The sequence below is a fragment of the Odontomachus brunneus genome, unplaced genomic scaffold (genome assembly GCF_010583005.1).
Source record: "Odontomachus brunneus isolate Ranch 3 - 2012 unplaced genomic scaffold, Obru_v1 Obru_scaffold_001, whole genome shotgun sequence".
In the NCBI taxonomy this organism is placed as follows: Eukaryota; Metazoa; Arthropoda; class Insecta; order Hymenoptera; family Formicidae; genus Odontomachus; species Odontomachus brunneus.
Genome location: NW_022639451.1, coordinates 5,250,746 through 5,263,769, shown reverse-complemented (window position 1 = coordinate 5,263,769; position 13,024 = coordinate 5,250,746). Strand labels below are relative to the sequence as shown.

The 13,024-nt window shown below is 42.0% G+C and overlaps 1 protein-coding gene across 2 annotated transcripts in view; it reads right to left on the bottom strand.

Moving 5' to 3' along the window:
* The window catches only part of LOC116853813 (neurotrimin-like), a 103,971-nt gene that overhangs the window by 12,909 nt on the left and 78,038 nt on the right, over positions 1 to 13,024 (bottom strand). For both annotated transcript variants that reach the window (XR_004380040.1, XM_032835060.1), the window contains exons 4-7: positions 10,491 to 10,649; positions 5,763 to 5,891; positions 4,395 to 4,532; positions 1,759 to 1,908 (exon numbers count right to left, since the gene is read on the bottom strand). Coding sequence is in view for 1 of the 2 variants with exons in the window: in XM_032835060.1 (XP_032690951.1) it covers positions 1,759 to 1,908; positions 4,395 to 4,532; positions 5,763 to 5,891; positions 10,491 to 10,649 (576 nt within the window). In the remaining variant the exon portion in view is untranslated. The remainder of the gene's footprint in view (positions 1 to 1,758; positions 1,909 to 4,394; positions 4,533 to 5,762; positions 5,892 to 10,490; positions 10,650 to 13,024) is intronic.

The window sequence follows — 13,024 nt, the reverse complement described above, 5'->3', positions numbered from 1 at the left end:
TCTCTCTCTCTGTCTCTGTCTCTGTCTCTGTCTCTGTCTCTGTCTCTGTCTCTGTCTCTGTCTCTGTCTCTGTCTCTGTCTCTATCTCTATCTCTATCTCTATCTCTATCTCTATCTCTATCTCTATCTCTGTCTCTGTCTCTGTCTCTATCTCTGTCTCTTACTGTCCATCCATCTCTCTCTCTCTCACTCTCTTTGAGCGGAGACCGCTTCCCTTACCGCGTCCGTCGTTCCTCGTTACCCGTCCCTCCCTCTTCCCCTGCGTCGACACTCTAATTGGAGAGGCGATCAATTAACATCAGCGGGGTCGAACGGAACGGACGGGTCGTGCTTTACGCGGTTTGGTGTGCTTGCCACTTGAATCTCGCGCGAGAGACCCAATGAAATATAATGACGACGAGCTGGACGGACGCTTGACGTGGTGACACGAAGATGACATGACATGACGTGACGCAGCGAGGCTCGACGTGGCACGATCCGCAGTGCAACCAATTCACCTGCGAGAAACTCGCAAGTTCTCGTGAGGGCAGCTGTCGTGTTCTCCGTTGTACGAGAAGAAACAGCGAGGCTACTAATGTCGTTAGCTAATGAGCAGCAACATCTTTCACGTCCCGCGAGATTGCCTCTCTTTTTATCCCATCAACGCGAAAAGACGAACGAAGTTTCACGGGGGGGGAGGGAGGGCAAGATAATAAGAAGGGAGACGTTTAGCTTCCAAAGTTTATATGCACGGAACGATGATGAAATCTAGCGATGGCGCCGTGAAGCGAGGGACGAGGTGCATTGGTACACTGAGATTGGGGCAATTACGTCGAGGAGGTATATCGATCGGCGATAAACCGATAAGTTATCCGCTTAAGAATCGCGCCCGCTAGTTTAATTCCGGAACGTGATGTTCCGCTGCCCCCGGAACAGCCATATCGAAACATATATACGCGTGCGGTATTATTTAATTAATTTATACGTTATTTGAGAGACACATCGTACACAAGAGAGCAGATTTTTTCATTCGTTGCATATATCACACCGTATGTGCATATTTACAATATTATTCGCTACAATAAGTTTCGTATATTTTCGCGAAACGAATTGAATGGGATCGTTTCGTATCACGTGCATTTCAGTAACAAATAAAACTGATTTAAATTGTATATGTACGTATCAGCCGATATGTTGTTGGAAATAATGCAAATATAATGAAAATGTTAGCTTTGAATTTTTATAATCTACAAAATTACACGCATACCACTTATTTCATATTGTCCATACGTATGTAATTCTGTTCATATAAGTGGCCGAATATCGCCTTCCCTAAGCATAGCATCACTGAGAAAAGAGTCGCGAAGCGCAGGACAAAGAGAAATTGTGCGCGAAATTTGTGAGATAATGTTTAATTATCAGTAAATTACCTGTATCAGAAAATTATATATCGCAACGCGCGACATGAATATTGAAATAATACACAAGTCATGAAAATTAAATAAGCTATGCGGTGCGTACAGTTTTCGATACAATGGAATAAAATGGATAATATGACAAAGCTATTGAAGAGCAACTTGAAAAATAACAAATGCCTCGAAAATGATTTTATATTCAGCATCTCGTGCATGCAAAGCGTCATATCAGTTTGAAGAGGCATTATATATATATATATATATATATATATATATATATATATATATATATATATATATATATCATATATCTAATAAATGTAATTTAGAGAGACGAATGAATTTGTGAATGTTATATACTCACTGTAAAGTTTTATCTTCCCATCGGTCTCCCCGAGGGAGTTGGTTGCCACGCAGCGAAAGGATCCAAAATCTTGCGTTCGTACGGACCTTATGATGAGCTTCATCGTGATTTCGTATCCTTTAGGGATTGATTCGAACTTGTAATTCTCGTCTGAAATGCCCAAAAGTATTGACACATAAATTACGCGCGATAAATACGTTGAGATGATGATGTGCCGTCGATAAAGTCCCCGAAATTACGGTTCCGATCCTCTGAATCGAAATTGTCAGTCTCCGCAGAGATTTTACGATATCTATCGACATTGTATCTATTTCCTTATACTCTATAAATCGTCATTCTGTAAATCGTCACTGAGACAACCAACAAAAGCCTGACATCAACGAGGTATAATCGTAACACTCACGATAATTCAAGTTCTTACTCATTATATTCCCTAGAAGAGAGAAGAATAGAATTAAATCTTTCATATAAAACAGTTTCTTCTCACGTAAAATATAAAAATTTCTCTTTACAACATCCAGTTAAGTATTCCAGTGACATTTTTACAGTGATCTTTCACAGTTTTTTTGTTGTAGGAAATGCTAGAAACTGTGAAATATTTTCCACATGTATGCATTTTCAATTTAATTGAAGTATATTTTTCATTTTTACCAAGTATCGTTTGTCTCCTACAGATCTATGCGCGCACACTTTCACACATTATCGGCGAACTACGTTGTTTTAAGTGACACGATGAAATAATATTACATTATAAAATTTATAAAATATTAGTTTATTATATACATATATTAATACAAAGCTGCATTATATACATTTATTATATACATATATTAATACAAATGAGTTACGAAATAGAAACAATGCGCGTATGAAAATCACACTGCGCGTACGTTTGATTAAAATCGCACTTGTATTTCTCGCTCGAAGTCAATGATTCGGAGAGTTGCTAGTCCCGAAAGTACTCAACTCGCGGAATCGGCTTTTTCATACGAATGTACTTGTCTCTCGTTAAAAAAAGCTAATTCGTTTCACTGCAGTGGATGGTGTAACGCTAACTAGACGAGCTTCCGTGTCAGCCGGAATAACGGAAAATTCCGGATCGATGCGCACGTCTGTATGAACTTCGTATTTATGTACCAAGCCGCTTAAACATCATGAAACCCGGAAAGCATGCACAGTACTGAGCGTGTGTTATTGATGTCATTTTCGTTTTAGTACATGGAAAATAACACGAATATGTCGATCTTCATATTATTAATTTCAAGCTATAGTCACTGTGTGGCAGTGCGGAAACATTAGAGGAAGTATACCGGCGTGCATTCGCGCAGTGATGCACGTTGCTTTACCCGCCATATCGTACTATTTCGCGAAAGTTTATTCGCCGTCGATCGTATGAATATACGCGATTTTATGAATAAACATTGCTCAAAGGCGCATAAAGGCGCGGTAGAGTCGAAAAATGAGTTTTATCGTATGCGCATCTTATTGGAATATTTTCGATAACAAAATTGGATGTGTACACGTCCATGTAGTTGGCAGGAAATAAGTCCGATATGATATTGACTAGACGTTTTAGCTTATCATTTCTTCAAGATATTATCAGTTTGCCTAGAAAGAATTTAATTTGAAAATCGACTGGCTGGACAGTGAATATCTAGGCGTTTTGAGTAGAGCGAACCTCGCGAGTGTAACGTCTTTAGAATACTGATGAATATTGTACTGTTCTAACGAAACACTGAACGAATGAAGGCAACGTTGCCATCAACGTACCAACAGCCAATGAGGAAGGATACTTATATTGATACGCGCATACATATGTATGAAGCGTAGAACGCCCGTCGTCGTAAGAATTCTCATGAATCTCGTGGAGTTGTACCGCCATTAAAAACAAATGAGGGAAAAGTGCACGGTGCGTATATAAGACAAAGTATTCGCGCGCTATCGTATTCTCGGCAGGGGCGTTCACGTGCACGTTGAGGGTGTATCTCCCCTTCGCGATAGACCGACAAAAATTTCGACGCCGAGCTTATTCGCGCCGAGTCGTCGAGAACTTCTATCAAACGTCAATTAAGCGAGAGAGCTGACTAGAAAGTTCCGTCAGTAGATAAAAAGCAGTGCCCGCGTGCAAACAATGCCGCGTGCTCTTAATTGATTCGAATGCACCGTACCATTATAACACTTTAAGGAAGAAATTTTAGCAGGCCGCCCACACCCCTGTACCGAGGGTGCTGTCACGGATTAGCGACCCGACACTACGCGGCACGCACACGTCTTAACTTTTAATGCCGCTGCCCTTGCCCTTAACCCCAGTGGCGTATCGCGAAGGTGCACGGTAGCAATTAGAGTGAAACGGCCGCGTTAGCGCGGTGTAATTAAGGCGAATCGCATTACAGCTGTTCGTGCGTGCGCCGCGTCGTGCACCTCCCAGTGCGCGCACGCGAAAAAAGAGCGACTTATAATAATAATTCTTTTTTAAATCAGTGAAAAAACAGATCCCCGTTGTTTTCCTCTTTCCCGACGGAGACAAGCGGTGAATATCACTCGGGGATTCTTTCGCGGTGACTGTGTCTGGTAATTTAGTTTATCAATAAAGTGTGGAGAGTTTCGTTAGGAGAAGTAGAAGTGTGTTTACGTACCGTTAGCAATGGTCTCGTTCGATGGCCTCGTCCAATAAGTAATAGGTCTGGGGTACGCTTCGCTACGACACTCCAACGTGAGAGTTTGCCCTTCGTAAGCACCCACCAACTGATTCTCGATGAAAACCATGGGCTGAACTGAGCAAAATGATGCGTCTTAATGACATATATATATATATATATATATATATATATATATATATATATATATATATCAAATTCGGAAACGTTGAAAATATTGAAATGTTGCACTGCCGATCACTTTTTGCGAAAAAAAAACTTACAATATACGCGTATCTAATATTTTCGCGAATCTACCATTAAAATAAAGAGTTACGAAAAACAAATTATTCCCATGTGGAAACAAAAATCAGCATCTGCAGTTTCTAACTGACTGATTATTATCTGTTAACTTCACCTAATATCTTAATTCGAGAGTTAACTAGTAAGATGCTCCAAACTACGGAGCTGAGAAGTGCGCAGAGAATAGGATGTAATTAGACGTTCATCGAGGAAAATCCTTTTCAAACTCATTCCAGAGGATATAATGTATTTGACGTTTAATACAAAACCTTACGAAAGCAGTCCCGCCGCGTATTTTTAGAAGAGGTTCGCTCGAAACGAAAGCTCTCATTTTTTTTTAATCAATCCAGAAACGTCATTCGTCCTCGTCGTCGTGAGCGACTCGTGACATCACGTGGTAAAATTACGCAGCCAGCGGCGGGAAAGATTTAACTCCGTTTCGGGGAACAATGGCCCTCGGGATCAGCTATTCACCATGCCTACCCCGAGAGGCGTCATTACGCGAGATCGCTCATACCACGCGCGCAAATACGACAATTTAAATTATATTTTGTGGCAGGCGCGGCGCGCATAAGAAAGAATCGCGATAGAACGAAGTTGCATAAAATATTCGCCGTGCATTTCGCGTATCCCAGGTAAGCGTATATTCGTGAAAAAAATAAAGCACATCTCGGAAACTGAATAACTGGATTTTTCAGCTGAAAATGTTCATTTCAAAACGGAAATCGCAATAATACGATGCTACACGTGCGTTTCTCCCTCGTAAAATACTTGGAATATTGAAATCAGTTTACGACAGATTTTAACGGGAATAACGATAAAATTCAATAATTTCGCGCAATAATTCTTCTTAAGTTTCCGTCTTAGAGAGGACGAAGAAATATTTTACGCGCGCAGGTAAATGCGCGCAGGTAAATGCGCGATACATTCTCTCACGTCGCGATAGGAAAAGCCATTCGTGCCAATATTTTATTTCGCCACGTTCCGCGCTTGCCACATTGATGAAGGTCCTCCTTGACGCCGGTCGTAAAGCGGAATCTAGGGTCGTACAGTGAAGTTACGTACAGTGAACAATGAGAACGATCCGCTTGCTGACTGTCGGCGGCACCCCGTTGGACGCTATGCAGAGATACGGTCCCATATGGAGACGCGTGACGCGTGTTATTTCCAGCTCCGGGCCTTCGATACTCGCCACTGCAACAGTTTATACAGATGCGGGTATACAAATTCACGTATGTAGAAACGCGGGTTACGAGACGTATTGTTGTTATGCACGCTCCGCTCGTAGCCCGACAACACGTTTCTACGACGTGATCTAGCCAATTGCACGCGTTAACGCCGCGTCGTTATTTTCTCGTGAAAATTTTCCCGTGAAACGAGCAAGTTTCAAATCGCGCTTTCTTCTTTGTTCAAAATACGTGAATTTTTATATTTGCAAAGTTACTAAATTATTATCACTTGTACTAGTTTACGAAATAAGTTACTTATAAACTCTATATCTAATATTATTCGTGATATTTCTTGCTGAAAAAATCGCAAAAGCCGAAAAATCACACAAATTCGCAATATAGGGGTGAGGAGATATTATTTCTAATTTATTACATATAAGAGAAAAAAATCGTTTTACTTGCATGAAAATATATGTGTGTGTGTGTGCACGCTCGATGTTGCCTCACGATTGAAAAGATTTTTAACTGCATGATAGGAGCATGGTTGTGTTCTGTGTGATCTATCATCTACTCCATCTTTTGTAGTTATCGCTGTCACGAGTGACGAGACAGTGCATTCGTTTATCGAAGAACGATAATTCTCGAGTACACCAAAGAGCACGCTCGAAACGTTTCGCGATTTGAACGACGCTTTTTTTCTTCAAAGTCAGAAGTATTGTCGTAATCTAAATAATACTTCGGATCATATCTATCTGATGTGATTGAAAAGTATCGTTATTTTTGTGAAAATTCGCGCTCTGTAATGATGATGAAAATAGTCTCCATGTATTTCGCCTATACCTGATTCACATTTTCGTTAATTTTCCCAAGTAACTAATAATTCCAACGCTTGAACCGTTTGTTATATTTTCTCCTCATTTTCCTGACATCTCTTCTATAACACGAGCGTAATATGTAATGTAACCAACGAGCGCATACACGATAATTACGTGGTAAGCAAGTGGCGAGAACGTGAAATGTGAAACGTGTTTAAACTTATACGCAGTATCCTGCAAAATATCTCAGCGTGCAATTTAGGTAGCGTATACGCAGAATGTACTACTTTCTTCTTTATCCATTGGGAATGCGGTAAAGCAATTAAAATATTTCGCGACATAGTTATTAACAACAGAAAAATAAATGAATAATTAAAATGTCGATTCGTTGCTATTATGCGACGCGATTTTATTCCCGCCGCGAAAATCGCGCTAAATACACTAAACGCAATATAAATATTAATATTCTGCAAAAGTGAACAAAGAGAGTAGCACTCATTATGTCAGTTGCAATTTCATCTGTCGTAAACTAATATTTGCTCTCTGATGTTTTCCGATAATTCCCGTTTCACGCACTGCAACACGGTTGACTAGCTTGAAATTGGGGAACAATTGATTTCAAGTTTAATTAAAATGTATATTTCCTTAATTTCGATATTATATAATTAATCGTGCTAATCGATTCGTGTATTGAAATTACAATTAGTTCCGCGTGATGAGTGCGCGACAGAGTTAAATTGACAATCTAGCATATTAATATACAGATTGTTTATCATACATAATTTGCCTAGTTTCTTCGCGCGTACAGATCTACCCATGTAAACACAAGGATGGCTATCAAAAGTTAAAAATACGTCGCGTGGCTTGCGCGACAACATGAGAGTACACAAATTATTAAAAGAGGCGGAATTAAAGTAATTTTAATTCCAATATCGTATTTTGATAAAATTTTGATATAGGTCGAAGTATACAGTAATCAAAACTTTTGAATAAATGAGAGAAGCGGTAAATTTTTAATAATAAAATTACGTATTGATTCTAATAATTTCGTAATAATTATTACATGAAAATACACCATTCCTTAATGATTTTATAACGGGCGTCAATTTTATCATCGAGCAAACTTTTTGGCCCATTTATTTAAGAGTTTCGATTAGCCCTAATCGGCCTTCCACTCCCTTGTATCACTCATGTAATAACGTTCTTCCGCGATAAATTTAGAGAGCAAGTCTACTCGAGCGCACCTGTTGAGACTTTCGAGATAAATGCGCGCATCAAACTTTTATCGCCTGCGACACAAGCGAAATCTCTTAGTGCCGATTACCATATAAGAATAAAAGAATGGAGGGAGAGGCACCTCTTTTTCGTCCGCCCGACTATTACCGGGAGTCAAACGAAGTGCGCGGGTCGAGGATCTTAAGAGTGATGGCGCACAGCTGCGCGATGGAATACTCTATTTTCCGGTACTTATCGCCTAATGGAATCGCGACCGAGCTTTCCCATAGAACGCGAGGGATGCACGAGACGGGGAGACGGATAGAGGAATACCGGGACGCGACAAATGCTTAAAGCGATTCCTTAAAATCGGCCACGAGAAAGAAGAGTTGCGTCCGGTGAATAAATCACCGGAAAGCACGGTTGCCGTGATGTCTTGTAACACCATCACGTGAGACGTACGTCCCTTCACGCCCCTTGGCACAGTCTCGCGCGAAAGGACGAAAATACTTTACGAGTGTGTCGTGCACCGCACAGCCCGTTGCTCTGTGTACCAGTGGCACGAAACTCGGTACCGACTCGGCGAAAAAGGGACAGAAATGGGGGCGCAAGAGGGACTAGGAGGGTCGGGGGATTGGGAGAAGAGCCCGCCAGGCCGAGAAAGAGAGAAACTAAAGCGGTACTTTAGCTACCTGCCTGATGTACAATCGAGAATGTCCCCGACACTTGCTTGTGCAATTAGTCAGCGAAAGATCTGAACAATCCTGGCACGGGCGGCGCGAAAAACGGGGAACGCCATTGAATGAAGCCGGAAACCGAAAGCGGGTGGAGTGATTGAATTGCCAGGACAGCGAATCTGTGTTGGGGGCGTTAGTGATTTTGGAAGATAGAGACATTCCTGTATATCGAATTCAATTGACTCGCAGAATATCGTTGTTATTTTGATTAATCTTTTGCATACACAGACACAATCGAGTGACGAACTCTGAAAACGCTTTGAGGCAATGTTGGATACCGACGTGGTTTCGAAGTTTTGTCTTTTTCTCCAATCGGATGCATCAAATTGAAAATGCTTTTACAGAGTGAAGATACAAACATTAATGAATGACTAGACAGTTGCACAAAATCAACAAAACATTTTTTATTTACCGACCAATTATAAAAAGTTTTTTGTTGATTTCATGCAACTGTTTAGAATCAGTTATTCATTAACGTTTATATTTTCACTTTGTAAAAGCATATTCAATTTGATACATCCAGTTAGAAAAGCTACGAAACTGCGTTTGCATCGCCTTAAGTACGCGCAAGCAGGTTGCTCTAGGATATAAAATTGTTAACGCGAAGACGTATTTCTTTCTTCTCACGAAAGAAATCGCCGTGCATCGACTGCGACTGGAATATTCCTTCGCGAACGCATACTTTCTGCAACAATTAAGAAATTGAATTATATGTTGATTACTAGTTGCCGCTGAACTTTACTCGGGGATAGCGCGACGACGGAGATTTGTTCGGAATTGTAATCAAAATTAATTTCTCGACGAATGGATTAAATAAATGAGTTTGTATTGTAAAATCCCCGGCGATTTTATTTCGATAGACATCGCGCCAGCGGCAGTTCGCTGATAATAAGATCAGGAAAGAAACCGTTCTGTGTAACGAATCGTTAAACTCTCTCGCCGTTATGGGAGTCCGTGGAGTACGGAAGGATAGCGAGGGAGTAAATTACCGTTGAATGTTATATCGTCGGAGAAATAAGGAAACGTCGATTGAAAGGTTTCACATCTGTAAAGACGAGAAGAAGGAGTCAACAGATTCCTGAGAGGAGGTAAAGAGGGAGAAAGAGTGCAGTGAGTTTAGCAAGGCAACAAAGAATTATGAAAAACGTGATAGAGCTGGAGCTTGAGGTTCTTTCAGTTTACTGGCAAACAACTTTGTCGACTTCCCCGGCAAAATCCGCCTGGCATTCGAGCATTCGTCGTTGCTACGGATAGATAGCGAAATCAAACTCAATCGAAAAGCCACGATGTTACTCCCGTAAATCTCAAACTTGAAACCGACTCAAAGGTTCGCAAAGGTTTGCTCGCTCCGGCTGCTTTCAACGAGTAAATTTATTTCGCCCACGTCACTCTCAAGACTCGCATTCCGTCAAATTATCAAATACAATTTCCGCGATGCTTCCGCGACGAGTCCACGTTGACCGCGTCGTGTTGGAATAAAAGCGCACTCGTATCGATTTAGCGCCTTCCATCAAAACTCATTCAGCGATCCGGCCGGGAACACAATAAACGTCTCGCGCAATCAGGGCGAGACGAGGTGGCGGGCTTTCTGCCACTCTGTTTCGGGCCGAACGAGGGAAAAAGTCCTCGCAGCAGGCGCTCTTCGAGCGGGTTAGAGGTCCAATATACGCGAAACGATGCGAGACAACGACACGGGGTTGAAAGGAGGAGGCGCGCGGAGGATCAGGGCAAAATCGGTATACGTAGGACTCGATCTCCCCGCGGGCAGCAGCTGGCGGTCATTGCGACGGAACGCGACAATCGACATCCGAGTAAGGACGAAACGGCGCGTAGTAACTCGTATATTCGAGTACGTACCCTCGTGCCAGTTCGACAGGCTGATCGTGCCGCCCGCCTCGCGACGCCACGTGACCGTCGGCTCCGGTGTTCCTGTCGCCGCGCACCGTAGCGTCACGTTGCTACCCTCTCGCACCACCATGTCCGTGCTGGTGGGATAGTCCAGGATATCCGGCGGCACTGAAACAATGACCACATTGCAATGAGAACGTCCCAGAAACTGCGGGCGCTCACGCGTACACACATACACACACACACATATGCACGTTCGCACACACGCTCGTGCGCGCGGACGCGCGTATGTGCCCACACGTTGATGCCATGAGAATGTGCGGCAGCAGTCTGTACGGTCAGATAGATGACTATCTCGGTGGCCGATCATGCCCTGCTATCGCCTGTCGCAAATATTCTGCGTTGCACACCGCACACCCACCGCGGGAACACGTTCCCGACATCGACGTACGTGGTCGAGCGAGCCATTCGCTCACAGGGCGAGAACCGCTCGTAAAATCTCGATTCGCCCTGTCGATCTCGAATCCGCGCGAATTTTCGCAGCACCGGTCTCTCGAGCCACGTCCGGTCCGCGTCCACTCTTCCGCGCTTCCGCTCTTCCGCGCTTTTTCTGCGCGCGCGCGACTCGTCGTAGCTGGAGAGATCATCCCTTTTTTGTCCCTCATTCAAGAAGCTCTCTCGCCGAGGCGATCTCCTTCGGCGCGTGACTTTAAAGGATCGTAACCCGCGTCACTTTGTTGCAGATCGCGAGCGTAGGACTCGATGAGATGTTGCGCGGAGGTACGCGCGGTATTACCTATTTTTTTTCTTTTTTTTTTACGACGTGCACTTTTCTTCGCGAGCACGAGATTGCAAATTGTCGGATGTAGTTCGCGTAAGACGTGCATTTATCGACTTTTCGTTAGCCAGGAATATCGTGCGAAATAATTACACCCTGTACAACTGTTTATGATAATTATGACGGTTTATGATAAGTTTAATGCACATTTGGCCGCTAAATGGTTGTCACCCTTTTACTGAACGATGAAATTGCAATGCTTCAAGTTGTCAGAATTGAAAACCGACATTTAAGTAATCGGTTGTGGCAGGAGCCGAAGTGACAGTACAAAATATGACATTTGTAAAACATGAAACAAAGAATTTATATCAAATTAAGAGAACATTATCTGATAAGAGTAATTTTTATTGCGCATCAGCAGGGATTTTTAATTTTGACAATTTTAAGCATCGTAACTTCACTCGATAAAAAGTGTGCAAATTATTTAAAAACTGTGTATGTATATACATAAGTATAAAACTATTACTTGTGATAATTCGGACGTTGCCAATAAATATATTTACCGTAAGTTTCGTGGTAAATTTGACAGACAGCGTAAAGAAGATCGCAAGTATTATTTTCGCAAAATTCTACATCGGTAACGAGAACACGCAGGATTTGAGTTGGTTAAGGGAACAATGCAGGCGGATTACTCGAACGAAGTTGCGCCAGCAATTAATACAGGATGCGAAGTTATCGAATCCATCACGTCGCTTTATCCGCGTTCAGTAAATGACAGACGGATATGATTGTTGGATTAGTCGGTGCTTACAATTAGTGGCAGCCCCGGGTGATTTAGAGTTACCCTCTAATTTAGGAATACGTGCGAATGGGTGATTATTCGTCTAAAATATTCATGTTAAGGCGACATAAGACTTGTGCGACTTAATGAACGTGTTTAGATAATTGACAGCGATATTTCCGTAACTCGTAAAAAAACTTGAATGGTTTTGTATACGTTGAACGGTTTCATTTCGTTTTAGCGTGCGTTACTGCGTCGTTTACGTATCAGCTGATCCGCACTAATTCGACAAAAGATTTCAATATCAATTAATATCTCCTCGCTCTGCGATATCTGAATTAATCATCGAACCACTTTGTATAGAACGTTCTACAAAAACGGAGAAAAATATATGATGGCTTCAGCAGCTGACTAGCTTCACGTTCAATTTTCTCTCTTCCTTTGACAAATGCAGCAAAATATCCTAGAGGGCTGCTTGCCTCAGTAGGAACAAAAATACGCGAGAGTGTCGTATCTCACGGTAAGATTTTTTTCGAATTTGTAGGACAGCATTATTGTTTATCGTTTATCCTGAAATTCGGCCGTTAGATGTCGCAATCGCAACATGCGACGATATCGCGTTATCGTATTTCGAATGAACCTTGAAAGTCACGTCTACACAGGTCACTCTGTCGCGTCACTGAGTGGCAAAACCAGGTAAAAATATTATTGCAACTGCTCTGTGACTCGTGCAGCAAGTTAGAAATATACGAGGAGATCGAAATGCGCTACTTGCTACTCGGTACTGATTGTGGCGAATCGTTCGTGCACCACGATTCTAATAAAAATAATTACGCGAACAAATATGTAATTTTATTTACGTCTTAATCCGCTGATTCTATTGCGGCTAATAACGTAAACATTATATCTCCGCTTCCGTCATCTCTATCACAACTTGAAATTATTAATTTAACTTTTACCCTCTCTCCCTCTCTCTCTCTCTCT